The sequence below is a fragment of the Staurois parvus genome, unplaced genomic scaffold (genome assembly GCF_062004578.1).
Source record: "Staurois parvus isolate SC_StPar_1 unplaced genomic scaffold, SC_StPar_1.0 ptg000087l, whole genome shotgun sequence".
In the NCBI taxonomy this organism is placed as follows: Eukaryota; Metazoa; Chordata; class Amphibia; order Anura; family Ranidae; genus Staurois; species Staurois parvus.
Genome location: NW_028317883.1, coordinates 9,129,414 through 9,156,563, shown reverse-complemented (window position 1 = coordinate 9,156,563; position 27,150 = coordinate 9,129,414). Strand labels below are relative to the sequence as shown.

Sequence of the window (27,150 nt, the reverse complement as noted above, 5' to 3'; positions counted from 1 at the left end):
AACTTTTTGTAAGTGAGATCTCCAGAACTGGACACAGTATTCTATATGAGTTTTAACTAAAGATCTATGTAAAAGTATCAGGATCTCTTTCTTCCTGCTGGTCACCCCTCTAGTGATGCATCCTATAATTTAATCTGCTTTCCCCACTGCTTGGCCACACTGTTTGCTCATTTTGCAATCATCTGAAATACACCCCAACAGATTTGTCAGAAAACCTTTACTGACAGGTGAGTCTAATTATTCATTAAACAGGTGTCCAGCAGACAGTTGATTTTAAAAGGGCATTACTTAACAAAGAAAACCCCTTCCCATTTCATGCTGTCAGCAATGGCATCACATTAAAGAAAAATGTTACAAGGCTTGGGAAAGAAAATCATTTCTTTACACAAGAAAGGTGAAGGCTGCAAGAAGATCAGCAAAGCTTAATTTATCAATCAGAATACTGTAGCAAAAGTGATACAAAAATTTAACAAAGATGGAACTGCAACCATCTCACATAGACGTCCAGGCCATCCATGGCAGTTAACACCTCGACAGGAGCGTCTTCTGAAGAGAAGGGTTGAAGAAATTCACCATGCAAGTTCACTGCAGTTAGCTAAAGAAGCAGAAGGCCATATTGGGGTGATTTCTTCCCTTGATACAATACGGCATACTCTGCAGAGGAATGGCATGCATGAGTGTCGTCCACCAAGGAAGCCTCAAGTCCTAAAGACCATGTACAAAAATCCCACCTAGAATTTGCAAGGGAAAACTCTAAAAAAGACTACTGGGACTCTGTACTCTGGAGTGATAAGAGCAAGATAAATGTTTTTGGAACAGATGGCTTCAAATTGTATGGCGTTGCAAAGGTGAGGAGTACAAAAAAAATGCATGGTGCCTACAGTAAAACATGGTAGTGGCAGTGTCCTTCTGAGGGGCTGCATGAGTGCTGCTGGTGTCGGGGAGCTCTGTTTCATTGATGATATCATGAATTCACAGATGTACTTGAAAGAGAAGATGCTACCATTACGCCGTGCCCTTGGTCGTCGTGCACTTTTCCAACATGACAATGATCCAAGACACACTGTTACATTTCTGAAGAATAACAGTGATTTAGTGGCCAAGTTTGTCTCCTGATCTGAACCCAACTAAATACCTATGGGGAATTCTGAAGAGACAAGTTGAGCATCACTCTCCATCCAGCATCCAGGCTCTAAAAGAGTTTATTCCTGAAGAATAGAGAAATATAGATGTTGCAATACAGTATGTTGCCAGCTTGTTCATTCCATGTCTAGAAGACTTGGTGTTGTCCTTACAAATCATGCAGGTCATACAAAATACTAGATGTGGCAGTTTTTGCTGTGGGGTGTATTCATTTTTGCATCAACTAATTTGAGTAAAATTGAAGATTTTGTAATCTAAGTTATATTGTTAACCTTACTTTCATGTAATGAACTAAACAAATGTTCTATAAAACTCAGTTTTGAGCTGAGCAGTGTGTATATATATATATATATATATATATATATATATATATATATATATACACCCTGCATACTATATACCATTTCTTGCTTTTATTAAAACATTCAATACATAACAAAGGCACTCTGAGCATTATGGGTTAGTTAAGAAGACAGCAAAAGGCAGCTGAATGTTCAAATATGGTCTGATCATCTTCCAGGTTGTCTCTTTGATTACTTTTATTTATGCCATGTGGAGTGGAAGCAGCTGTGCTTATCAAAGGGGAGACACAATAGATTGTTGCAGCAGGAGTAGTCATTATTTCCCATGAATTTCTCTAAGGGTTGCTTGGAAATACTCATGAAGAGGGTGTTGCCATCTGATTCAGCCAGAAACATCTGGATAGGGTGACTGTCATCTCATGTCTATAGGAACTTTTAATGTCCTTAAGTAACTTTGGTAAATAATCTTTATAGCTTGTTCATGCACATCTTGCAGAGACATCTGGTGTTAATAATCATTTAATTGCTGTTAAATAAAATCAAATTGCTTTGAGAACCTCTTCTTGTTTGTCCTTTCCTGAGTGGTGTGCTTTAGAATATGTCAAGAAGGTGTACCTCTGTGCCTCTTTGGGAATATATAAATTACATACATACAGGAAACACAATTTCAGTATTTTTATTTACAGCTTATAGTTATTTTTATATCATACCACTGATATAACTAGATTTAAAAGCCTACGCCACATATTGTATCCTAACCAAAAATATTTTTAAAAATGACAAGCATATTACATTAAACATTTTATTGAACCTATTACTTTAGTGCAAAGTAAAGTGGCACAGATTATATAAAATATACGACACATTTGCATTTGTTACTTTTTACAAATTTGGTCTTAATCCATCTTTTATATGTGCAAAATTTCAATGATATTGTTTGAAAACATAAACCACTTTTTAGCAGCGATGTGTAGAGGAATATCTTTGAGTCTTGATAAGAATGAGCTATAGAAGCTGAATGCTGCCAATGTGCATTCCCATAGACAGGAAATTGAGGCTACAAGGGGCACTTGTATGCTAAAACTAAATTACTACAAATTGGAAAATTACTACCTGTTCTGATGAATCACCATTTCTGCTGTGAGATGGTCAAATAGGGTCAGAATATTGTGTACAAAGCACGAATCCATGACATCTTGTTGACAGTTCTCCTTTTATGGTGCTAGAATAGTCTTGGGAATGTTCTCTTAGCCCACCTACTATTGACAGTGATGTTACATATCAAACACATACAGTATACTCTTAGGGAAAATATTAGCTTTAAATACTGACACTGGAAATAAAGCTAACAGGTAACATCACCATCAAAAATACCTCACTTGTAGTGGGACAGTTCCAGCACAGCAAGGGTTTTCCTGCTCATTTAGGTCTAGGGGAAAGGAACTGCACTTTTACCCACCCGATCCTCCACTACCCTGACAGCTATCACTCTCCTGTACTCCCCTATACTGTGGCGGTCGACTGTCCCTCCACATCTTCATGTCTACCACAGGCCAATGGCATCAGACGCCTGATGATCTGTGAACAATGGAGGACAGTGAAGAAGAGGCTGTGTGGACTCTTACAGCCTGGAGGGGGGCCTGACATCCGTTGGAGAGAGTCTGGGTTCCAGATCGGTGGTATACTGGTATACCAGTTTGTTTGGGCAGGAGAAGGATACATGCGTTTATGTCACCACAATATATTTATTTCCTGGTGTTGTATATTAGGCGCATATTCAGTATCACGCCATTTAAAATATGTATGTGTATATAATTACTGTATTTATATATATTTTTTTTCATTTTACTCATTTAGGAGAGGCGGTGTAGATGTTTAGTTTGGGGTTTATGTCACTTATGTTGGTGATATAGTCACTGAGTCATTATAGAATTGATTTATAAGGGGATATTGTTCACCTAATGATTTACTGTTCACCAATTATTCACATTGGGGTTTATATATAGTTTATTTATTAGCACAGCACCACACTTTACACTTTGGATTAACCATTTTTGGTATATGGTTAGGTGCTAGCAGCTTTATGCACACGTTCACCTAAGCGCAGGAGGACTTTGAACATTGACTTAGTCTGTACCGGCTCAGGCTCTGTCTGTCTTTGGGGTCTTGTAGCACCTCCAGGTATGGGGCCAGTTTGTAGTCTCTCTGCTGTGATTAGTAAACAGTTTCTTTGAGTTTGCTATTTCATTTCTCCATTTCTCAACATATTTTTTCTTGCAAATCATTCATTATATTTATTTGAGATTTTGTCAGGGCAGATTGTTGGGTGATTGTTGGGAGTTACTCCACCCACTCCAGTTGTAGACTACTGGTGGAGGCAAGAACACTTCACACAATTTCCCCAGAAATTGTAGCTTTTCTAGTTAGTAATGTTGTGTTACAAATAGTTTATAGTTTTTATTTTTAGGTTCTTGCCGACTAAGAGGATTATGTGCTGCGGGATATTGTTCTGCTTTAAGAACCCTGGCTATCTAGGGCCGGAAGTGTATTGTCTGACTCTTGAAGACCGAATCCATGTTGTTCTTACTGTGGGGACACAAATTCTGGAAACAATGAAGTATACATTGGAATCCCTACTGGTCTGAATGAGAAAAACTGAAAACACAAAAAACACTGGAATCTGTTTTGTGTGGAGCTGCTACCAGTCTGATGTGTTCCCACATGATAAATTAGAGCACCCAGCCATGAACTGTCAGTCTGAGAAGCTGATTTACCTTTTAGGTATTTTACACACTTTCCAAGTTTTACAATAAAGCCTTAAAATGTATCAAGGATTGGACTGTCTGTATTCACCTGGTTCTAGGCAAGATAATGTCTAGGGGCAAAAAATATCTCAATTAGGGGAGCCACTTTAGCATTCAAGGCCCAGCTGCATGGAGGCAGTGCCAAAGAAATGTACACAGTAAAGACCTAATCTCCCACCTTAACAGAGGCTCAGCCTTCAGTTCCCATGCAGAAAATTAGTAGTAAGAAAAAGGTAATCTCCTTTAACTAATATTAAGGCTTAAGTGAGAATCACAAAGGATAGGTCAAGTTAATGCCAATGTTTAACATTTGCTCTTATCCCAGTTCTATATCTTGCTCGTATTCAAAGATGTCTTCCATGTCTTCAGCTAACAGCATATTTAGTTCAGTTAAAATAACGTCCAGAGCCTGGAATAAAAAATACATAAATATTAGTTTTAGTAATCATTAGAATTCTAGTATGTAAAGGTATTTTTTTTTCTGCTGTGAGGATGAAAGTGAGAATTGTGTAGTAGATGGTGAAATTTGGAAGGATATGAAAAACATTTCCTTGTACCTCTCAGCCCTTCAGCTAAGCCTGCTTCTGCACACAGTGATAAGCAGTGCAGTGATAAGGATTGCTTCTGTGCTGTTTACAGGGGAGTATTAAAGTTGTAACAGGGGCTGGAAGATGCCAACTAAAATGCTAACCTTAGCAAAAGAAATCTTGTGTATATTCCTTACACGGTAAATAGATTTCTACTTTGATTTTTCGCATATCACTATAAACTGTACAGCGGCAATGGTTCCTATGCTACTGGAGTGGTAAACATTTTGTTTTCTAGATGTCTCAAAAGTAAAGTACAACTTATGTGATTGTAGCCGTATTAGTGCATTTTGCTATATTAATGAAAAAGTGCAAACATTTTTAAAAAAAGTGTTTTTCTTATAAAATTGTGCAAATAAATAATATTTCATCATAAATCTTGGCCAAAATGTATTCAGTTAGTAAAATAAAATAACCCAAATTAGTTTATAATCAAAAAATATAATTTTTTTAACATTTTTGTTTAATGTTTTTATATTATTAATGTTTGGGTTTTTTTTTTTTTTTTTTTTTTACATACTGACACCCTAGCAGTACAGTTTCACCATGGTGACATTGTACTACTTCTGGGGGGTGATGAAGATTTTTTTCTTTTTCCACTGATTGTTTTTACACCCATAAAGGCTGTAAAAGCAATCATTTCTCTTTCTCTCTGGCTGTATTCTTGCAGCCATTGAGAAATACTGTGTGAGCTGTGATTGGTCACAGCTTGTCACATAGTACAAGGCTGTTGTGACTAGCCTTATACCATGTGACCTCTATGATCATTCACAGATTGCACACGTAGTAAGCAATTATGTCAGAAGTGACATCTTGCTTACTACTCTGCATGTGATCACTGATTGGCCAATCAGTGATCACATGATCGGGACCTCGCACAGAGGCCTCTTATAACCATTGGTGTTCCACTGTGTCTGTAGGACACAGTGGGCACCGGATCACGGTGCCACACGCTCCCAGGGAGCGCGCACAAGCAGGGGGTAGGGAGGCCGTTTATAAACGGCCACCCGCCCCTGCACTGCCACCATCTGGCCATTTATATACAATGGCCGGACTGGAGGTGGCTCAACTGGCCATTGGGACTGAATAAAAAAAAATTATAGTTTTCTTTAGCCACACAAATGAGGTGGATAGAGGAATTTCCCCCCTACTGTGACATTTGGCTCTATTCACAGAAGCAGATCTCATGAGGTATTTAGGTATTTTCCCAAACACTGCTGAAATGCTGAAAATGTCAATTCACCATTACTTTACGTGGTATTTACCGCATAAAGCAAAAATGCCCGATAAATACAGCATAAAACTAGACTTAAAGTCAATTCACAAAAATAAATAAATAAATAGTCATGCGGTAAATAAGTAGTGTTCCTGGCATGCGATAGTTAAGGAACCAGCAGCCGCTGGCATCCTTAACAACCAGTAAACAACATGGTTGTTAAGCAGCAGGCAGCCACTGTGTTCTTAACAGCCAATGAGTCATTAGCTGTCAGTGGGGTTACTCGCTAACAGCTGAATGTAAAGAAAGGAATTGCCGGTATTTCAAAATTGCTGAAAAACACATGGGGTTGCCAATCCATACCAGGCCCTTTGGGTCTGATATGGATTTTAACCACTTGACCTCTGAAAGGTTTTAGCCCCTTCCTGACCATGTCATTTTTTGCTATTCGGCACTATGATACTTTAACTGGTAATTGCGCAGTCACGCAGTGCTGTACCCAAACAAAACTTACATCTTTTTTTCACACATAGAGCTTTCTTTTGGTGGTATTTGATCACCACAAAGTTTTTTTATTTTTTGTGTGAAGCTTATAGCATCTACAATCTATGGTAATAGGAATTTGCTGAGAGGCATGTTGAGCCCATGAATAACAATAAAGTGTAGCACAACAGACTAATAGCTAAATAAAAATAAATATTAATAAAGTCCCATGAAAAAGTCTCTTGTGACACCACTGTGCAATGTGTATAAGATAAATCTCTCTTCTTCAGTGCCAACCATGCCACCACCATTAGGTGATAAACCTACTCACCTCACTTTATGACCTCATCAATAGGTTATTATGCACCCAACTTGTGAACAGATTTGTATACAATAAATAATAAAGTGCAGCGCTAAGATGAGTAAAAGTAAGGTCACAATAAAACTCAATATAAAATCAGTCTATATGAGTGTAATGAATCCAAAAGTGTGCCAATATCAATCTCTCTATACCGGTGCTCTGAAGGAATGTTAAGATTATGCGTTTACCAGAAGTGCATAGGTTATGTGCGTTAATATATCCGTCTCAGAAACTCCAGAGTAGTGATGTATGTGTATAGAACATCCATCTGATATTGGGCAGCTGATATGACGTCCTCCCATTCTAACCACGCATGCGCGGCTCCGGGAGCGCGCAGCGCGGCAATCAGCGGTGTGCTGTGTCCCTCGGACACAGCGGATCACCGATCAATGGAAAGAGCCGAAGATATCGGCTCGGTTATGTGATCACCTGTGTCCAATCACAGGTGATCACATGTAAACAGGGAAAAGCCAGCTATCGGCATTTCTCTCCGCACAAGCTGTCATGCTGACAGCTCGAGAGGAGAGCCAGTAATCGGCATTCCTCGGAGGGGACATGTACACAGATCATCAGAGCACTGATAATCAGTGTGCCCTGATGATCTGTGTAGCCCCAGCAGTGCCACCTGTCAGTGTCCATCAGTGCCAGCTCTTAGTGCTCATCCATGCCACCTGCCAGTGCCCATCAGTGCCACATTTCAGTGCCCATCAGTGCCACATCAATGCCACATATCAGTGCCCATCTGGGTTGCATTTAAGTGTCACTCATCAGTGCCAGTCAGTGCCACCTATCAATGCCAGTCAGTGCTACCTATCAGTGCTGCAAATTAGTGGCACCTATCAGTGCCAGTCAGTGCCGTCTATTAGTGCCAGTCAGTGCCGCCTATCAGTGTGCATCAGTGCCGCCTATCAGTGCCCGTCAGTGCAGCCTATCAGTGCTGCCTATCAATGTGCCTCAGTGTTGCCTAACAGTGCCAGTCAGTGCCACCTAGCAGTGCCAGTCAGTGCCGCCTATCAGTGCTACCTATCAGTGTCGCCTATCAGTACCATATATGAGTGCTGCCTTTCAGTGCCCATCAGTGATGCTTGTCAATGTCCATCAGTGCCACCTACCAGTGCCCCCTCATCAGTGCCCATAAGTGCCACCTATCAGTGTCCATCAGTGCAGCCTATCGGTGCCCATCAGTGCAGCCTCATTAGCGCAAACATTTTTTTTCACAATTTTAAGTGGTTTTTGGTTTGTTTAAGAAAAAATTAAAAACCCAGAGGTGATTAAATACCACCAAAATAAAGCTCTGTCACAAAAAAAATTATAAAAATTTCATATGGGTACAGTGTTGCATGACCGCACAATTGTCATTCAAAGTGCAACAGCTCTGAAAGCTGGAAATTGGCCTGGGCAGGAAGGGGGTATAAGTGCCCTGTAGGCTAATGATTAAAATTTTTAAATATATATATTCATTGATGAGGGTGTGATTTTGTGGGTGTGGTTAAAAGTGAGCATTATCAGTAGGGTGTCCCTGGATTTTGAAAATATGCCCATTTTAATATATTACCTATTTAGAAATGCACATGTATCTGCTATTAAGGATTAATCTTAGACGTTAAATTTCATGTTAGAGTCTGAGTAGGAGATGGGTTATAGTCGGGAAGATCCTACAATGGCCACTGCAATGGCAACCAAACAGTCAGTATGGAACACTTTTGTAATACATTGAAATTTGTGGTTGGTAGTCAACAACATGATATGCGAATGACTTGAAGCCATCCCTGGTAGCCCTGCCACCCTAGGCCATGGCCTATGTTGGCTATGCATTATTCTGGATATTTTTAGAGTGAGTGGAAAATGATAAAGAGCTGTATCCCTATTGTGTGGAGCTTTCAACAAGCGGAAAGAAAGCAAATCAACTAGAAGCTGGAAATCTGTTTAATGTAAACCTGTTATGCGAAAAATAAAATAAAAGGGCTACCATTGCTGAACTCCTTCTGAAAATTCTTACTGCCTGGCTGCATTGATGAATCTTTAGTGTCATGACCTTGAATCATTGTCTTGGATCTATTACGTAAACTAGGAATATTGGAGAAAAGTCAACAGAATTCTAATTGCACACCTCTTCTGGGTCAGTGACTTATTGTACTAATACAAGTGGGTGAGGATAAAAATCGGATAACTAGCTTTTTTAAAGGGAGAAGTCAGCAATTGCAACCTTCATGTTTCTTGCAATGATGTCCTTTTTTGCATTTTACTTTTAATACATAATTATATAATTTTGTTGTGCTTTAAACTTCTAAATACATACTATTTCATTAAACATGTTTTGTTGAAAATGATTTGCTGGAAAACTTTCAAAAGTTGTCTGCTGTACTTGCTGTATGGTGATATTTTCTTTCAAGAGAACATCAAGAATGATACCTGTAATGTGAAGCACAGATAAAATGATCAGCTTTTATATTAACTCAGAAATCTCAAATCCTCTGTCTCTGAAGTCCATAGTTCTTTGCTCAATCTCAAGCCTAGCAACTTTGAGATAAACTGGAATGTGGATTGTGAGTCAGGCCTTCTTGTCCAACATTTGTACATAACTTTGCAAATGCTTCTTTGGCTGAATGGGCAAAAATGTTCACAGACACACTCCAAAATCCTGTTATATCAGATCTCAGGGGAACAGAAGTTACTATAGGCACAAAGGGAGAGCCAACATCAGCTACATAATATTGTCTGTGGTTTTGGGAATGGACAAGAAGTTTATCTAGGTGTAATAGTGAAATGACAGGTCAAAGCACTTTATAGACCATTGATGTATTGATAAACCTGCTTGATTTTGAAGATCCCTTAGTATTGGACAATTGGTCTTCCAATGCAAGCAAAATTAATATGTTTAAGCTCCATTGCCCCAGAACTTATGGTCATGAAAAAACTAAAGCTTACATCTGAAACAGGTATTGGACATTGTAATATTTTTCCTTTTTAAAGTAGAACTAAAGACAAAACATTTTTTTTTGCATTTTGTATAGCGGAAGGGGGGATTATAAAGGAAATGAGAGGAAATTCATGCAAATTAAGGAATCCCTTGGGGCCCCCCAGATCACCAGAACTATTGTCCCCGTTGGGATTTTCTTTTACTGTCACTTTCAATGATATTGGTAAACAGGACAAATAGAGTGGGTTAATCTTCCTACCGGCGGCAAAGACAGCAATAAAAACCTAATAGGTGTTCTAATCTCTCCTCACACTGTCCAAAACTACAGTATATAAAAAAAAATTGCCTTATATTTATGATAAAGGATCTGCCCTGATTTTTACTTAGGAGTTTGGTAGGGAAGTCCCATTTGTAGCTTATACCGTTGTTTCTGAGGGCTTTGTTGATAGAGATCAGTTTTTTCCTGTTTTGGAGGGTTTCTTTAGAGAGGTCCACATATAGTTTAATACCTGCACGTGAGGTAGAAAGTGCCGCAGAATTTCTGGCGGCCGCCATTATTATTTCTTTGATGTGGTAGAAGTGAACCCTGATTAGTACATCTCTTGGGGTGGGTGCTGGTAAGAATGAGGGTTTTGGGATTCTATGTGATCTGTAAATCAGGTTGATTGACGGAATGAAATGTTTTATGAATTGTTTAATGTATGGTTGAAGGGAGTCATTGGTAACCGATTCTGGAATTCCGTGTATTTTTATGCTGTTTCTTCTGGAGAGGTCTTCAAAATCTGCAATTTGTTTTTCAATTGGATGATTTTGGATTCGTAATCTGTGTGGGCATCTACTACTGTGTTATAAGCTGTGAACATTGCAGCTATTTTGTTTTCAATGTGATATATTCACTTGGAGTGATCCATTATGGCATTTGAGAGAAGGGATATCACATTTGACATGTCGTTGTGTAAGCTTTGCCTTAAGGAAAGCAACATATTTTTCATTGCCAATTCGGACACAGGTTGATCTGAAGCTGGGAATTCCTCAATTGCAGATTGTAGTTGTAATGTAGGAATAAGAGTGGCAGCTGAGGTGTGAGGATCTGGAAGTGAGGGCTCTTCAATTCTAGGTCTGGATTGACAGGGCTTCTAGATGTAGGGGATAGTGGAGGAGAGGACTCACCCTGGTCGCCATCATACAGGGGGACCAGGAGCCTGGGACCCGGAGTGTAGCGGTGTGTGGCTGGAGCAGGAATGGATCCTCTGTGCTGTAAGGTGTTGGTGCCCTCTTGGCTCCGTTTGTCCAGGGCCGGATAGAAGTCGTGACCCGCTAAGGGTGAGCAGGGACTTCCTCCTTCTGGGCACGGGACCGAAGTGTACTAGGGGGTTATACTCCTTATGTTATTGATGCGGAGTCCCATTAGCTGCTTTAAATCTCACTGCTGTAGCGGTGAGGCAGCGGAGCTGTGTTACGAAGCGGCCATTTTGGGTGCTGGCTGCGCATGCGCCTGCCTTATATTTAACATACTACCTACATTTGTAGTAGGTCACATAACAATATCAAAGGAACATATCAAAATGTTTAACATACAGGGAAGATGAAAATGCCCTTCTGAATAACATTGGAATAACCACTGAGTAAAAGCGACTTACCTATGTGCAGTCATTAAGCATGCCAACTTCTTAGTCAAAGTATCTCACATGATTGGGTTGATTTACTAAAGGAAAATAGCTTGAGTAATTTGCAAGGGAACTTTCCCTTAGTTTAGTGAATGAGGTAAAACTTTGCTGACTTCCATCATCCAATCATGTTAAAGTAAAACTATTGTTTTATTTATTTCCTTGCACTTGATTGCTTATTCTATGCAAGGTTAATTTTGTTCAAATGCACTAAGCAAAGACAAAATTCCTTTGTACAGTGAAAAATCACTTTCAAAGAATTGATTTAAATTAAATGGATTCAGATCTGGAAAATTTGGAGGCCAAGTCAACACCTTAAAGATACTCTCTTCCAGTGCTCTGTGGTGCAATTCTGATACTTGGGTGCCCATTGTAGGCGCTTTTGGCTGTGGACACCGGTTAGCGTGGACACTCTGACCGGTCTGCAGCTACACAGCCCAAAAAACAACAAACTGTGATGCACTGTGTGTTTTGACACTCTTCTATTGGAACCAGCATTAACTTTTTCAGCAATTTGAGCTACAGTAGCTCTTCTATTAAATTGGACTATATGGGCCAGCCTTCACTCCCTATGTGCACCAATAAGCCTTGGATGCCCATGACCCTGTCACCAGTGTTCCATCCTTGAACCACTTTTGGTAGGTCCTGACCACTGCAAACTGGGAATATCCCACAGGAGCTGCTGATTTGGAGTTGCTCTGACCCAGTTGTCCAACCATTACAGTTTGGCCTTTTTTGGTCAAAGTTGCTCAGTTCCTTAGGTTTGCCCATTTGCTTTTTTATTTCAACACATCAACTTCAGGGACATGTTCACTTGCTGTCTAATATATCCCACCCACTTTAAGATGCCTTTGTAATAAGATAACTTTTGTTATTCACTTTACCTGTCAGTGGTCATAATGTTATGGTTAATTGGTGTACAGCCCAGGGGCGGACTGACAACTCATGGGGCCCCCGGGCAATAGGGGATCATGGGGCCCCTGTGTCCTTGCCCAAACTCAAAAAAGCCTATGAAAAAGGTACCAGGGGCATCTCATTGGGCCCCCTACTGACCCCGGGCCCTCGGGCAGTGCCCAAGTTTCCAAATGGTCAGTCCACCCCTGGTACAGCCCAACATGTACCATTCATATTCACAAATTGTATTTAATTTATAGACTTGTATGGGAATCCATAGACACTTCTTCAACATTAGAAGTAAAGGAGAGCTGCAAAGATTACTAAACCAACTAGTAAGAATTTAACTATACTTTCACTGGACTTTCTTTGTTAGTTGACCATGCAAACCAAGAATAAATCTTTATGTAAACTTATCAACATACTAGCCACTTTTTCCACAGCAATAATTGTGAAACATAATTGAGAACAAAATGGCAACACAAAATTTAATGCTGTCTCTGCCCATAGATATAGGTAGCTCCTGGGCAACAGAACATGTGGTGTTTTCATCTGAAAACTAAGAATTCCTATAACTAGCATTACAATTTGGATAGTCAATGAATTACATTGTACTTTAAAAAGCAGATGAATGTATGTATTTTGTTTGACATACCATCCAACAGACATCCTGATGAATCCTTTTCAAACATCAGTGGTTCATGTGTTTCAACCAGTCCAAGCAAGTCATCCAATATAAACATGTCCACGATGTGTTTGTTTGCTGTTTCCATAATCTATAAGAAAGTGAGATTTGTCTTATTTTATTGTGTACTATGTGCAATGCCATTTTAAATTGTTATGATTGCATAGTAAAACCAAATGTATATCTGAAACAAATGTTATAATTTGTAGCCACTATAAATTAGAATTTGTGCAGGCTAGCTTAAAGTGGCTGTGAAGGTAGAAGGTTTTTTTTACCTTAATGCATTCTATTTAGAGATGAGCGAATCGAACTTGGCGAAGTGGAATTCGTTTCGAATATTAGGAAAATTTCGATTCGCGACGAATCCGAAAATTAGCAGACTTCGGATGCGCAAATCGAAATTTTTCCAAAAATGGCGGCGACATGTGCGGCGACGGAGCGGGGATCTCTGGGAAGGCGCGCAGACAAGGCGCGCTGACCCATAATGCATTCATTCATGACATGTGATCACATTAGCCAATCAGCAGCCAGCCAGCCAGCACTGTGTAATGGTCGAGCTATAAATTGCGGCCATTTTAGAATTCTCCATTTGCCTCCAGTCATTCAAGAGAGGCAGACCTGGCTGTATTGAGGGAGAGAGTTAGGGACACAGAAACGTTACTTAGGGCCACAGAAACGTTACTTAGGGCCACAGAAACGTTACTTAGGGCCACAGAACCGTTACTTAGGGCCACAGAACTGTTACTTAGGGCCACAGAAACGTTACTTAGGGCCACAGAACCGTTACTTAGGGCCACAGAATCGTTACTTAGGGACACAGAACCGTTACTTAGGGCCACAGAATCGTTACTTAGGGACACAGAACCGTTACTTAGGGCCACAGAAACGTTACTTAGGGACACAGAAACGTTACTTAGGGCCACAGAAACGTTACTTAGGGCCACAGAACCGTTACTTAGGGCCACAGAATCGTTACTTAGGGACACAGAACCGTTACTTAGGGACACAGAAACGTTACTTAGGGCCACAGAAACGTTACTTAGGGACACAGAACCGTTACTTAGGGACACAGAATTGTTACTCAGGGACAGACACAGAATTGTTACTTAGGGCCACAGAACCGTTACTTAGGGCCACAGAACCGTTACTTAGGGCCACAGAACCGTTACTTAGGGATACAGAATTGTTACTCAGGGACAGACACAGAATTGTTACTGAGGGACACAGAATTGTTACTGAGGGACACAGAATTGTTACTGAGGGACACAGAATTGTTACTGAGAGACAGACACAGAATTGTTACTCAGGGACAGACACAGAATTGTTACTCAGGGACAGACATAGAATTGTTACTCAGGGACAGACACAGAATTGTTAATGAGGGACACAGAATTGTTACTGAGGGACACAGAATTGTTACTGAGGGATACAGAATTGTTACTCAGGGACAGACACAGAATTGTTACTGAGGGACACAGAATTATTACTGAGGGACACAGAATTGTTACTGAGGGACACAGAATTGTTACTCAGGGACAGACACAGAATTGTTACTCAGGGACAGACACAGAATTGTTACTCAGGGACAGACACAGAATTGTTACTCAGGGACAGACACAGAATTGTTACTGAGGGATACAGAATTGTTACTGAGGGACACAGAATTGTTACTCAGGGACAGACACAGAATTGTTACTCAGGGACAGACACAGAATTGTTACTCAGGGACACAGAATTGTTACTGAGGAACACAGAATTGTTACTGAGGGACACAGAATTGTTACTGAGGGACACAGAATTGTTACTCAGGGACAGACACAGAATTGTTACTCAGGGACAGACACAGAATTGTTACTGAGGGACACAGAATTGTTACTGAGGGACACAGAATTGTTACTGAGGGACACAGAATTGTTACGGAGGGACACAGAATTGTTACTCAGGGACAGACACAGAATTGTTACTGAGGGACACAGAATTGTTACAGAGGGACACAGAATTGTTACTGAGGGACACAGAATTGTTACTCAGGGACAGACACATAATTGTTACTCAGGGACAGACACAGAATTGTTACTCAGGGACAGACACAGAATTGTTACTGAGGGACACAGAATTGTTACTGAGGGACACAGAATTGTTACTCAGGGACAGACACAGAATTGTTACTGAGGGACACAGAATTGTTACTGAGGGACACAGAATTGTTACTGAGGGACACAGAATTTTTACTCAGGGACAGACACAGAATTGTTACTCAGGGACAGACACAGAATTGTTACTCAGGGACAGACACAGAATTGTTACTCAGGGACAGACACAGAATTGTTACTGAGGGACACAGAATTGTTACTGAGGGACACAGAATTGTTACTCAGGGACAGACACAGAATTGTTACTCAGGGACAGACACAGAATTGTTACTCAGGGACAGACACATAATTGTTACTCAGGGACAGACACAGAATTGTTACTGAGGGACACAGTATTGTTACTGAGGGACACAGAATTGTTACTGAGGGACACAGAATTGTTACTGAGGGACACAGAATTGTTACTCAGGGACAGACACAGAATTGTTACTCAGGGAAAGACACAGAATTGTTACTGAGGGACACAGAATTGTTACTGAGGGACACAGAATTGTTACTCAGGGACACAGAATTGTTACTCAGGGACAGACACAGAATTGTTACTCAGGGACACAGAATTGTTACTCAGGGACACAGAATCATTGAATTAAAGAGTATGTCAGACAACATGCAGAGGAGTGGCAGAGGAGGCAATGTTTTAGGAGCGAGCAGACGTGGCAGCAGAGGAAGGGGTCGAGGCAGCACTAGTCGCAGCCAGAGGCCAGTGCTCCCGGTGTCATCCAGCGGTCGTGTCTCCACCAACAACCCTGCCGTCATCGATTGGTTGGCTCGGTCGTCTTCCTCTTCCCAGGTCACCTCTGACACCTACAGCCAATGGTCGGTGGGTACGTCAGACACAACCGTTAGTTGGCATGGCCCGGGAGCAAGCCCACTGAAATCACGTGTCCTCTACCTGCCCCTGTCCTTTGGTGTTCCCTCACCAAGCGAAGTATCGCATGCTGTGGGCTCAGCCCCACTGTACAGTGAGGAAGAGCTAACAGAGGGCGGTCAGGAACGGGGGGAGACATCCGCCTCTTCAGCAGCCAGGCGAAGAAGTACTGGCGAGGAGAGTGGCTCGGTAGCCGGTCTAGAGACAGGTCTGTCTCCTGACCCACACGCAGCCGAGGGGGCTAGTAGTGAGGCGGAGACCCTAATTGATGATGATGAGGCTGATCGCACTTGGCAGCCTCGTCGTCATCAGGCTATTGCTTCCGCATCATCAGGAGAAGAGGGTGGCAGCTTGGCAGCGAGCAAAACAGTCGGTGGGTTGCTCAGGAGGCAGCAGGGTCGCAGCAGTGTCAGTGGAGGCAAACGGCCACGGAGTAGAGCACCAGCTCCACTGCAGCCTACCACCACGGCCAGTAGTGGTGCCGGTGTGCACGGAAGAAGTAGCAGTCAGCCAGTGAGGAGTATCGGGGGCAAAGTTTCCTACTCGGCGGTGTGGCAATTTTTCCTCAAGCCGCCCGAGGAAGTAAACGTAGCCGTATGTCGACTATGTGGCCAGAAAGTCAAGCGTGGCCAGGGGAACCATGTTGGGACTACAGCGTTGCGTCAGCATATGCAGCGTCGCCATTTGGTGGCCTGGGAAAACCGTGATAAAGATACGGCAGTTCTGCCTGCCCCAGCCCCAGCCCCAGCTCCATCACCCGCTCCGTTACTTGCTCCGTCACCCGACGTCAATCGCCCTCTATCAGCCAGTCAAGGCTCCAACACCTCTGCTGAGGGGAGCTGTCGCTCGTTGGCATCTTCCGCTCGTTCAGATGCTCCTTCTCCTGCTACTCCTCTTCACGGATTCCGTCAGCGGTCTTTCTTGGAATCCGTTTCCAAGAGACAACAGTTTGCGAGCACGCACCCGACGGTGCAAAAGCTGAACGTCCTCCTGTCCAAGTTGCTGGTGCTGCAGTCCCTCCCTTTCCAAGTGGTGGACTCAGCACCTTTCCGAGAAATGATGGCTTGTGCCGCGCCGTGGTGGAGAGTGCCAAGCCGTCATTTCTTCGCCAAAAAGGCAGTGCCAGCCCTGCATTCACATGTAGAAGAGATGGTGGGCCAGTCTTTGAGCATGTCGGTCTCTGCCAAAGTGCACGGCAGCGCCGACGTGTGGAGCTGTAACTACGGTCAGGGACAGTACATGTCATTTACGGCCCACTGGGTGAACGCGGTGCCGGCACAGCCGCACCAGCAACTTGGACAGGTCACGCCGCTTTTGCCTCCACGTTTGCACGTCCTTGGTCCACAAAAGATGTCCGCCTCTACCACCTCTTCTTCTGCCGTGTCCTCAGCCACCACCCCCGTGCCAAGTCCCATTACCCGACCGGCATATCACATGTGCAGGGCGCAACGGTGTCATGCTGTGCTGCACCTGGTATGCCTTGGCGAACGTAGTCACACAGGGGAGGAACTTCTGAGTGTAATGAACAGAGAAATCGACAGATGGCTGTCTCCGCGCAAACTGAAAATCGGAACCATGTTGACCGACAACGGAAAGAACATGGTGTCTGCTCTGCGTCAAGGAAGGTTGTGCCATGCGCCATGCATGGCTCACGTGTTCAATCTGGTTGTCAAGCGGTTCCTAAAATCCACCATCCCACTGCAAGACATCCTTCAAATGTCACGTAAACTTTGCATGCATTTCAGCCATTCCTACACCGCAAAGCACACCCTCCTTGAGCTGCAGCGGCAGAACGGAATTCCACAGCATCGCCTGATCTGCGACGTTGCAACAAGGTGGAATTCAACCCTACACATGTTAGACCGCCTTTACGAACAGAGAAAGGCCATCACCGATTTCCTGATGTTACAAGCGGATAAAGGTACTCCCCTGTGTAACTTAGATGTCAGCCATTGGCAGCTCATGCGTGACACCTGCCGCTTGCTCAGGCCCTTTGAGGAGGCCACGCTATTCATGAGTCGGCAGGACTATGGGATGAACGACGTCATTCCTCTGTTGCACGTCCTGGAACAAATGCTGTTAACAATGGCTGGTCAGGGTGCGGTAGACGTGGCGCACAGATCTCAACGCCACATGACCCCTGTGGGGGCAGGACAGGAAGAAGAGGAGGAGGTAGAGGAGGACATTTGTGCTCAGGAATTATTGAGTGAAATGGGTGGTTTTTCCACTCAGCGGACAGGAGTGGAGGAGCAGGAGCATCTGGTAGAGGAGGAGGAGGAGACAGAGGACCCAGACGCACCGTGGCAGTATGCTGTGGAGATGGAGGCAGGGAGTCCCTCGCATTCCTTGGCACAAATGGCCCATAGCATGCTCGGTTGCTTGCGTAGCGACAGCCGAATAATAACCATCAGACAGAGGGATGACTTTTGGCTGTCCACCTTGTTGGACCCTCGCTACCGTTCAAAAATGGTGGCCTTTTTCACACCTGCTGAGAGGGAGGCCAAAATAACGTACTATAAAAACCACCTATGTAGTCAGTTGGTCTCTGCCTTTCTGCGCCAACGTCCATCCTCAGACACTGTGGGCCTTGTGCGCTCGCGTTCCGCTGCCATGGCAGCAGGGGTGGGGTGGTAGGAGCAGTGGCAGCTCCACCAGCAGCGGCTGCCTCAGTCTGCAGTCGATGACGAGTAGCTTTCTTCACCAGCGCAGTGAGGAAACTACTAACCAGCCGCAGCAGCAGCAGCATCAGGTGGACCTGGAGCAGGACCTCAAACAACAGGCTTGGGCCTACTTGGACAGCACCCTGCCAACCGAGGTAGACAATCCCCTTGACTACTGGGCAACGAAACTTGACCTTTGGCCCCAACTAGCTGAATTTGCCCTTGAAAGGCTGTCATGCCCGGCCAGTAGCGTGGCATCTGAGCGCGTGTTTAGTGCGGCAGGAGGTATTGTAACTCCGCGGAGGACACGACTGTCCACCCAAAGTGTGGAGAGTCTCACGTTTGTGAAAATGAATCAGGCGTGGATTAGTCTGGATTTCAAACCACCAGTTCCTGACACAACTGACTAAATCCGCCATGAATCATGCCCCAAACATGTGCCACTTTCAGGTCTCCTCACACTGCTGGTGTGTTCCATTTTTTGTCATAGGGTGCTGGCAGATTACGGGCCTCCCATTGCTGCTGCCAGGCCCGTAATCTGCCATGGGCCCCTGTACCGCCTCCTCATGCTGCTGCCAGGTCCACAGTGTCTCATGGGTCCCTGTACGGCCTCCCATTGCTGCTTTCTCCATCGCCACACTCTGCCATGTGCCACTTTCAGGTCTCCTCACACACTGCTGGTGTGTTCCATTTTTTGTCATAGGGTGCTGGCAGATTACGGGCCTCCCATAGCTGCTGCCAGGCCCCTAATCTGCCATGGGCCCCCGTACCGCCTCCTCATGCTGCTGCCAGGTCCAGAGTGTCTCATGGGTCCCTGTACGGCCTCCCATTGCTGCTGTCTCCATCGCCACACTCTGCCATGTGCCACTTTCAGGTCTCCTCACACTGCTGGTGGGTTCCATTTTGTCATAGGGTGCTGGCAGATTACGGACCTCCCATTGCTGCTGCCAGGCCTGTAATCTGCCATGGGCCCCTGTACCGCCTCTTCATGCTGCTGCCAGGTCCAGAGTGTCTCATGGGTCCCTGTACGGCCTCCCATTGCTGCTGTCTCCATCGCCACACTCTGCCATGTGCCACTTTCAGGTCTCCTCACACTGCTGGTGTGTTCCATTTTGTCATAGGGTGCTGGCAGATTACGGGCCTCCCATTGCTGCTGCCAGGCCCGTAATCTGCCATGGGCCCCAGTACCGCCTCCTCATGCTGCTGCCAGGTCCAGAGTCTCTCATGGGTCCCTGTACGGCCTCCCATTGCTGCTGTCTCCATCGCCACACTCTGCCATGTGCCACTTTCAGGTCTCCAGACACTGCTGGTGGGTTCCATTTTGTCATAGGGTGCTGGCAGATTACGGGCCTCCCATTGCTGCTGCCAGGCCCGTAATCTGCCATGGGCCCCAGTACCGCCTCCTCATGCTGCTGCCAGGTCCAGAGTCTCTCATGGGTCCCTGTACGGCCTCCCATTGCTGCTGTCTCCATCGCCACACTCTGCCATGTGCCACTTTCAGGTCTCCTCACACTGCTGGTGTGTTCCATTTTGTCATAGGGTGCTGGCAGATTACGGGCCTCCCATTGCTGCTGCCAGGCCCGTAATCTGCCATGGGCCCCCGTACCGCCTCCTCATGCTGCTGCCAGGTCCAGAGTCTCTCATGGGTCCCTGTACGGCCTCCCATTGCTGCTGTCTCCATCGCCACACTCTGCCATGTGCCACTTTCAGGTCTCCTCACACTGCTGGTGTGTTCCATTTTTTGTCATAGGGTGCTGGCAGATTACGGGCCTCCCATTGCTGCTGCCAGGCCCGTAATCTGCCATGGGCCCCCGTACCGCCTCCTCATGCTGCTGCCAGGTCCAGAGTCTCTCATGGGTCCCTGTACGGCCTCCCATTGCTGCTGTCTCCATCGCCACACTCTGCCATGTGCCACTTTCAGGTCTCCTCACACTGCTGGTGTGTTCCATTTTGTCATAGGGTGCTGGCAGATTACGGGCCTCCCATTGCTGCTGCCAGGCCCGTAATCTGCCATGGGCCCCATTACCGCCTCCTCATGCTGCTGCCAGGTCCAGAGTCTCTCATGGGTCCCTGTACGGCCTCCCATTGCTGCTGTCTCCATCGCCACACTCTGCCATGTGCCACTTTCAGGTCTCCTCACACTGCTTGTGGGTTCCATTTTTGTCATAGGGTGCTGTCTGGCCTCCCATTGCTGCTGCCTCCACCGCCACACTGTGGCTCCACACTCTGGTTTTGGCCCCGTGACTGCCCAAATGAGTGAAGTCTGCGGTGATTCTAAGATCAACGGCACTCATCTGCATGTCATACTGACTGGCAGTATTATTTCTCTTCCCCAGCAGACTCCAAGGGCATTTAAATTAAAGGTACAGTGTTCTGCACTAATATGAAGGCTCTCTGAAGCCTAGAAACACCCTTTTATAAGTTAAATTCGCAGCGAATATATTCGCATCGAATCGAATTTATTCCTCAAATTCGCCGAATCAGCCGAATCGAATTTTTGAATACTTCGCTCATCTCTAATTCTATTCATTAAGGTGAAAAAATCTTCTGTATGCAGCTCATCCCCCCTGCCCCCATTGAACTTACCTGAGCCCGATCTCGATCCAGAGCTGTGCCCGGGAGCATCTGTGCTCTCTGCTCTTTCCCTTCTCACAGGGCAGATGATGGCAATGGGAGCCATTGGAGTGGGGTCGAGCCATGCTGTCTGTGTCAATGGATGCAGATGGAGCAACTCAGGATCGTGCCCACAGGTGTGCAACAATAGGATTGACTTCCTATGGTAGCACACCAATAAGAGGAGGAGCCAGGAGTGCCAGAAGAGAATTGAGGCTGCTCAGTGAAAAGCCATTGCACAGGGCAGGTACGTATAACATGTATGTTATTTTAAAAATTAAATAAAATAGGTGTAAAATGCTTTAAATGCTGAAGGATGCTCAGCACCATCAGAAGAATAGAAATAGGCATCCCAACCACAGCACCACCTGCCTGGAGTTTGCATGTTCTCCCTGTGCCTGCGTGGGTTTGCTCCGGGTACTCCGTTTCCTCCCACACTCCAAAGACATGCTGGTAGGTTAATTGGATCCTATCTAAATTGTCCCTAGTAGGTGTATGTATGAATGTAAGTTAGGAACCTTAGGTTGTACGCTCCTTGAGGGTTACGGACTGATATTAATGTACAATATATATGTAAAGCACTACGTACATTGACAACACTATCTAGGTACCTGAAATAAATAAATAGGTCTATTTTCCAGAAATAACAGGTCTCCTCCATAGTTTACCAGAGTCAGAACTGGTATAGAAAGCACATCCAAAGGGAGATAAATTGGGCTTGATTTTCTAAAGGAATACAGACCATTCACTTAAAAAAAAAAGTGAATGTTCACATTGAAAGGGATTTTTTCCCTTAACTTAGTAAATGATGAAGTGCTCTGTTGACTTCAATCATCTAATATTTTGCAAGTAAAAATTCAGTTTTCCCTGTATATGATTGGGTATTCTTGGCAAAGTAAATTTTCCCACATTCACTAAGCTAAGCCAAAATCAAATTTGTGAAGTAAAATTTGCAAGTAAATGAAAATGCCCTAAACCTTTTGTAAATTAACCCCCTTGTGTTTATGCTATGAAGATATTTATTCCACTATGAAAGCAAAATAAATAACATATGACATTCATCAAGCAAGAATGGAATATCTTCAAAACACAAATTTTTTGGACATAACACAAGTGAAGACTGATGACTAATAGGTCTTTATTGGGGGAAGTAAAAAAAAAAAAAATACTATGTCCTTGCTCATTCTGTCTACCTACAGGAGAGTATATGAACACACTTATGTGTGTGGTTATCCTTGCATGTTGCGATTGGCTCAGTTCCCATTTTGTGGGTAGCTTGTCACATTTTTCACATACAAGCACAATTTCTGAATAATTTAAATGACATTTGACTTGCCTAGGGTTGATTCAGTGTCAGCGTTAACAATATAATCATTTAAAAACTCAAAGTGAGCACCAAACCTACAGTTACAGTGGAAAAATATTAATGATTAGTCCTTAATTAAGATGATACAAGATATTAACAGAAAACATGTTTCAGGGGTCACAAATATCCTTGTTCATCAAATCTTTAAAAGTGTATACTGTACAAGTCAGGTAGACTGGACTCTTAACCTCCCTGGCAATATGATTATTTCAGATTTTTGGTGCTGAAAGCGGTACCATTATTTTGTATGGAAATTTGGCATTTTATATTGTAGGCCTGTAATTCTTAGGAATAACTCACTGAAATCTGTTCGAACAAGAGTCGAGTAAACATCCCGGGTATGATAAAATTTGAAACACAAAATCATAAATTATAATTTAATAAATAATCATAAAAAATAATAATATAATAATAAATTTAATTCAATAATATAATCAAACCAAAAACACTGAAATTTGAAATAGAGCTCCAAGTTCGCACATCACTGAGCAAAGTCGCAAAATCGTTTTCAGTGTCTGATGATGAATTTCCCCACGAATCATTATCACTCAATTCTGCAAGCGGTTCTAATTTACTATCGCTGTTCTCTAGCTGGTCTAAAACTGCTTTTGACCTAAAGGGACACTTTTTGGATGCCGTGGACGTTTCTCAGTTTCCAGGTAGAAAGAACGGTAAAAATGCAGGCAGGGCACAGGACAAAGCACTCGGGACAAAATATATGTGAAATGGTTTGATACAGTAATGTTTTACTATGTGATTTTAGTGATTTTTGTGAATGTCACTTTTTGCCATTTTCAAATTTCCCGCCGTTCCGTCCCCCGTACGTCCCGACGCTCGCAGAGGACGGAACCCAGATGACAGATGCCGGCATCCGCCGGATTACATTGCCAGGGACACTGCAGGAGGGACATCGCGGGAGCGAAGGACAAGGTAAGTGACCGAGGGATCGCGGAGCAGCGCCGCTTGGTAAGCCCGAGTGTAGCTCGGGGTTACCGCTTTTGGTACTGAAACTTTACCCGGAGCTACACTCGGGAATACCGCCAGGGAGGCTACAGAATTGTATGCTTGAGTATTATTGAGTTCAAAGATTAAATAGCCTGTAATTGTGAACGTGCTTGGTTGTCATGTGAAGGTCGCAATTAAATGAAGCATCCTCAGTAATTTAGCTAACATTAGATTGGTTAATTCTTCTGAATATAGAGACACCAATTCACCTGATTTTTCAGCAGTGCAGAGAACTTATCATCGGATTCGGTGAGCACTGTGGAAACAATATCTCTCACTTCCATATCCGTAATGTTCTGTATAAAATGTTCTACCCATTTGTCATATTTAGTTTCTTTGTTTAATTCTTCTACCTGCAAAAAAAGACTATGATCAGTGATGTGATTGGCAATGAATAGATAATATAAATACAACACTTTTGATAATTAACATAACTCAGTCCTCCTAGCGACTTGCACTACACTTTGCTCTACTTTTCATACCGGTAATTTTTTTTTGTGAAATACTGTATCATGGAAGAACCATTTTTTTCCTTTGTGGCAAGTATAATTTTTCTGATAGATGACAAGGGTATCAGGAATAGGAAAAGTAGATAATGGTTGTTTTTGTTTGGTTGTTTTTTTTTGTTTACGCATTCTACATAGTATGTCTACATATGAACACCCACTTTTATGTGTAGCTACCTGCAAAATGTTAATCTTTGCCTGCCTACTGCTAATTTTGTTTTTATCTGAACAAGTTCAGAATATCCAGCTACCAGTGATGTACTAATATGGTATGAGGGTATGAGGGTATGAGGGGTGCAATCTGCACCAGGTGACACCACTTAGAGGCCAGGCCTGAATGGATAGATTCACTGCAGATTCACTGCAGACTGCTCATAAGCAGGTCATTCTTCAGAGCAAGTCACTCTGACTGTCAGTGACTTACTCTGTTCCACAAAGGAAGTCCTGTCGGAGGCAGGGTAAGTCCATCTCGCCTCTAAACTTCTAGAATCAGGGACTTTCTGCAAGAGACCAAGGAGGAAGTAGTGTGGGGCCTATGGAATGCTACTTAGGTAAGTGTACAGTTGTGCTCAAGAGTTTGCATACCCTGGCAGAAATCATGAAATTTCGGTATTGATATTGAAAATATGACTGATCATGCCAAAACTTCTAACTTCAGCTTTTTCAGTTCAGCTTTGACAATAAGTCCTCATGCACACTGGACATTTTTACAGCTGCTGTTTTTTGGCTTTTGGCATTTTTTTCTACAGCCAGTAAACTCCCCAGCATGTTATCCTATGTGTCCATGCACACATAGCTTTAATCAGTGTTTTTTGGCAGGGGCGTTTTTTTGGCTGGGAAAAAACACAGAACTAGTGGGTTTGTAGAGAATTTTTTTGGCTGTAAAAATGCCAGTGTTTTTGGGTGGTTTTTTTAGTTAAAATATTTGTTTTAGTTTGTGTAAAAAATGCTAAAAAACACAAACTCGGGTAAACACTAATGCAAAAATGCTAAAAACCACTGGAAACTTGTGTTTTTAACACAACTTTACATAGCTAATGCTACCAGCGTTATTAAAACACCCAGTGTGCATGAAGCCTGAAGCCTGAAAGCTGATTGGTTTCTGCGCACAGCTGCACAAGATTTTGCATGTTCCAGTTTTAGTAAATCTCCCCCAATGTGTTATCTAAAATATGAGATGTTTCACAGCTTTTCTATGGGGGTGAGTGTAACCTATTGTGTTATGTTTTCAGAAAGAAGATTATAGGTGCATGCGTGGAAGGTTAAATACAAATACTCACCAGTGATGGAAGCTCTGTTTGAATGATACTGATAATCAATTCATCCAGAAAATCATGAAGTGTGCTCTTCACAAGATGATCACCTACAAAATCTTTCACCTCCATTTTAAGTATATGATTAGAAAGTTCCTTCAATAACTCATTTAGCATTTCATCCAAGAAATTTTGTGAAAAACATTTGAGTAATCTTCTGTTAATAAAAAAAAGTTTGTTTAAATGTCAGTGTTTGATGACCCAGTCAATGAGCTAAAGCATTTGATATAATAGTAATAAATTTAAATGGAATGTTTTTGCTCTGTTTACTTGATTACACACACACATATATTTACAGTATACACACACATGCATTTTCCAAATAAACCTTTAATAAAGAGTCAAGTCATAATACGGGTTTCAGCTGCATGGAGGAATGTAGCGCTACTCCCATAAACTACTACATATAAATATATATAAAACTAGTAAGTGAGAAAAAATATATATAGTATATATAATATAGTGCCAAATTAAGTGAAATCATGCAAAATAATCATTAATAACAAGTGACACTACTAAATGTGAACACAAAAAAGGCTCAACAGTGATGGTGAAAAATATTAATTGCAGCTGTAAAAATATATAATCACATTCAAATAATAATTGACTCATGAAAAAATCTAAAAAGTGTGAGCAAACGTGTACATCAATACACACATGTAACTACAAATACCCCATTAGGTGATCAAATAATTGAGTACATAAACTGTGTACAATAGTGAAAAAACAAAAGTGCAACTGCACACACCAAAAAACTATATTTCTGTGCTATTAAAGTCCAAAAAACACATAGATGACCACATTCAGATCAAACACTCGTGCTGATATTTGTGTGAACACGTGGGTGAATGGTTGACAGACGATAATTCGACCACCGGCTAGATCAGCCTCTCACCTCAAAACTTCGACCCTTGCAGGTCAAAGCGCTCAATTGGATCCCTCTCAAAGATCCTCCTGTTGTCACTCCAAATGGATCAGCTCCCACCGCACACAAATCTCCCTTTAGGGATCAGCACACCAGTAATGGCTCCTAGAGATGAGCAAATCGAAGTATCCGAAGTGGAATTCGAGTCGAATATCGGAAAAATTTTGATTCGTGCCGAATCCGAAAAATAGCCTAATTCGGACGCGTGAATCGAAATTTTTCAGAAAATGGCGGCTGACATGTGCGGCGACGGAGCGGGGATGTCTGGGAAGGCGCGCAGACAAGGCGCGCTGACCCATAATGCATTCCTCAACTACATGTGATCGCATCAGCCAATCAGCAGCCAGCCAGTCAGCACTGTGTAATGGTCGAGCTATAAATAGCGGCCATTTTGGAATTCTTCATTTGCCTGCAGTTATTGAACAGAGGCAGACCGCTCTGTACTAGGGACAGGGACAGAGTTAGGGCCACAGAAACGATAATTGGGGACAGAGAAAAGTTACTTAGGGACAGAGAACCATTACTCAGGGACACAGACTTGTTAATGAGGGCCACAGAATCGTTATTTAGGGACAAAGAAACGCTAGTTAGGGCCACAGAATTCATAATCAGGGACAGACAGAATTGTTACTCAGTGCCAGAGAATTGTTACTTAGGGCCACAGAAACGTTATTAGGGC

The 27,150-nt window shown here is 43.1% G+C and overlaps 1 protein-coding gene across 3 annotated transcripts in view; it reads right to left on the bottom strand.

Moving 5' to 3' along the window:
• Window positions 1–2,105: 2,105 nt before the first annotated feature.
• LOC149468414 (uncharacterized) overlaps window positions 2,106–27,150 on the bottom strand; it is a 118,149-nt gene continuing 93,104 nt past the window's right edge. For all 3 annotated transcript variants that reach the window (XM_089670166.1, XM_089670167.1, XM_089670168.1), the window contains 5 exons: window positions 25,514–25,703; window positions 23,937–24,080; window positions 13,033–13,153; window positions 9,196–9,308; window positions 2,106–4,658 (listed from right to left, as the gene is read on the bottom strand). In XM_089670166.1, the coding sequence (XP_089526292.1) occupies window positions 4,566–4,658; window positions 9,196–9,308; window positions 13,033–13,153; window positions 23,937–24,080; window positions 25,514–25,703 (661 nt within the window). In that variant the 3' untranslated portion in view covers window positions 2,106–4,565. The remainder of the gene's footprint in view (window positions 4,659–9,195; window positions 9,309–13,032; window positions 13,154–23,936; window positions 24,081–25,513; window positions 25,704–27,150) is intronic.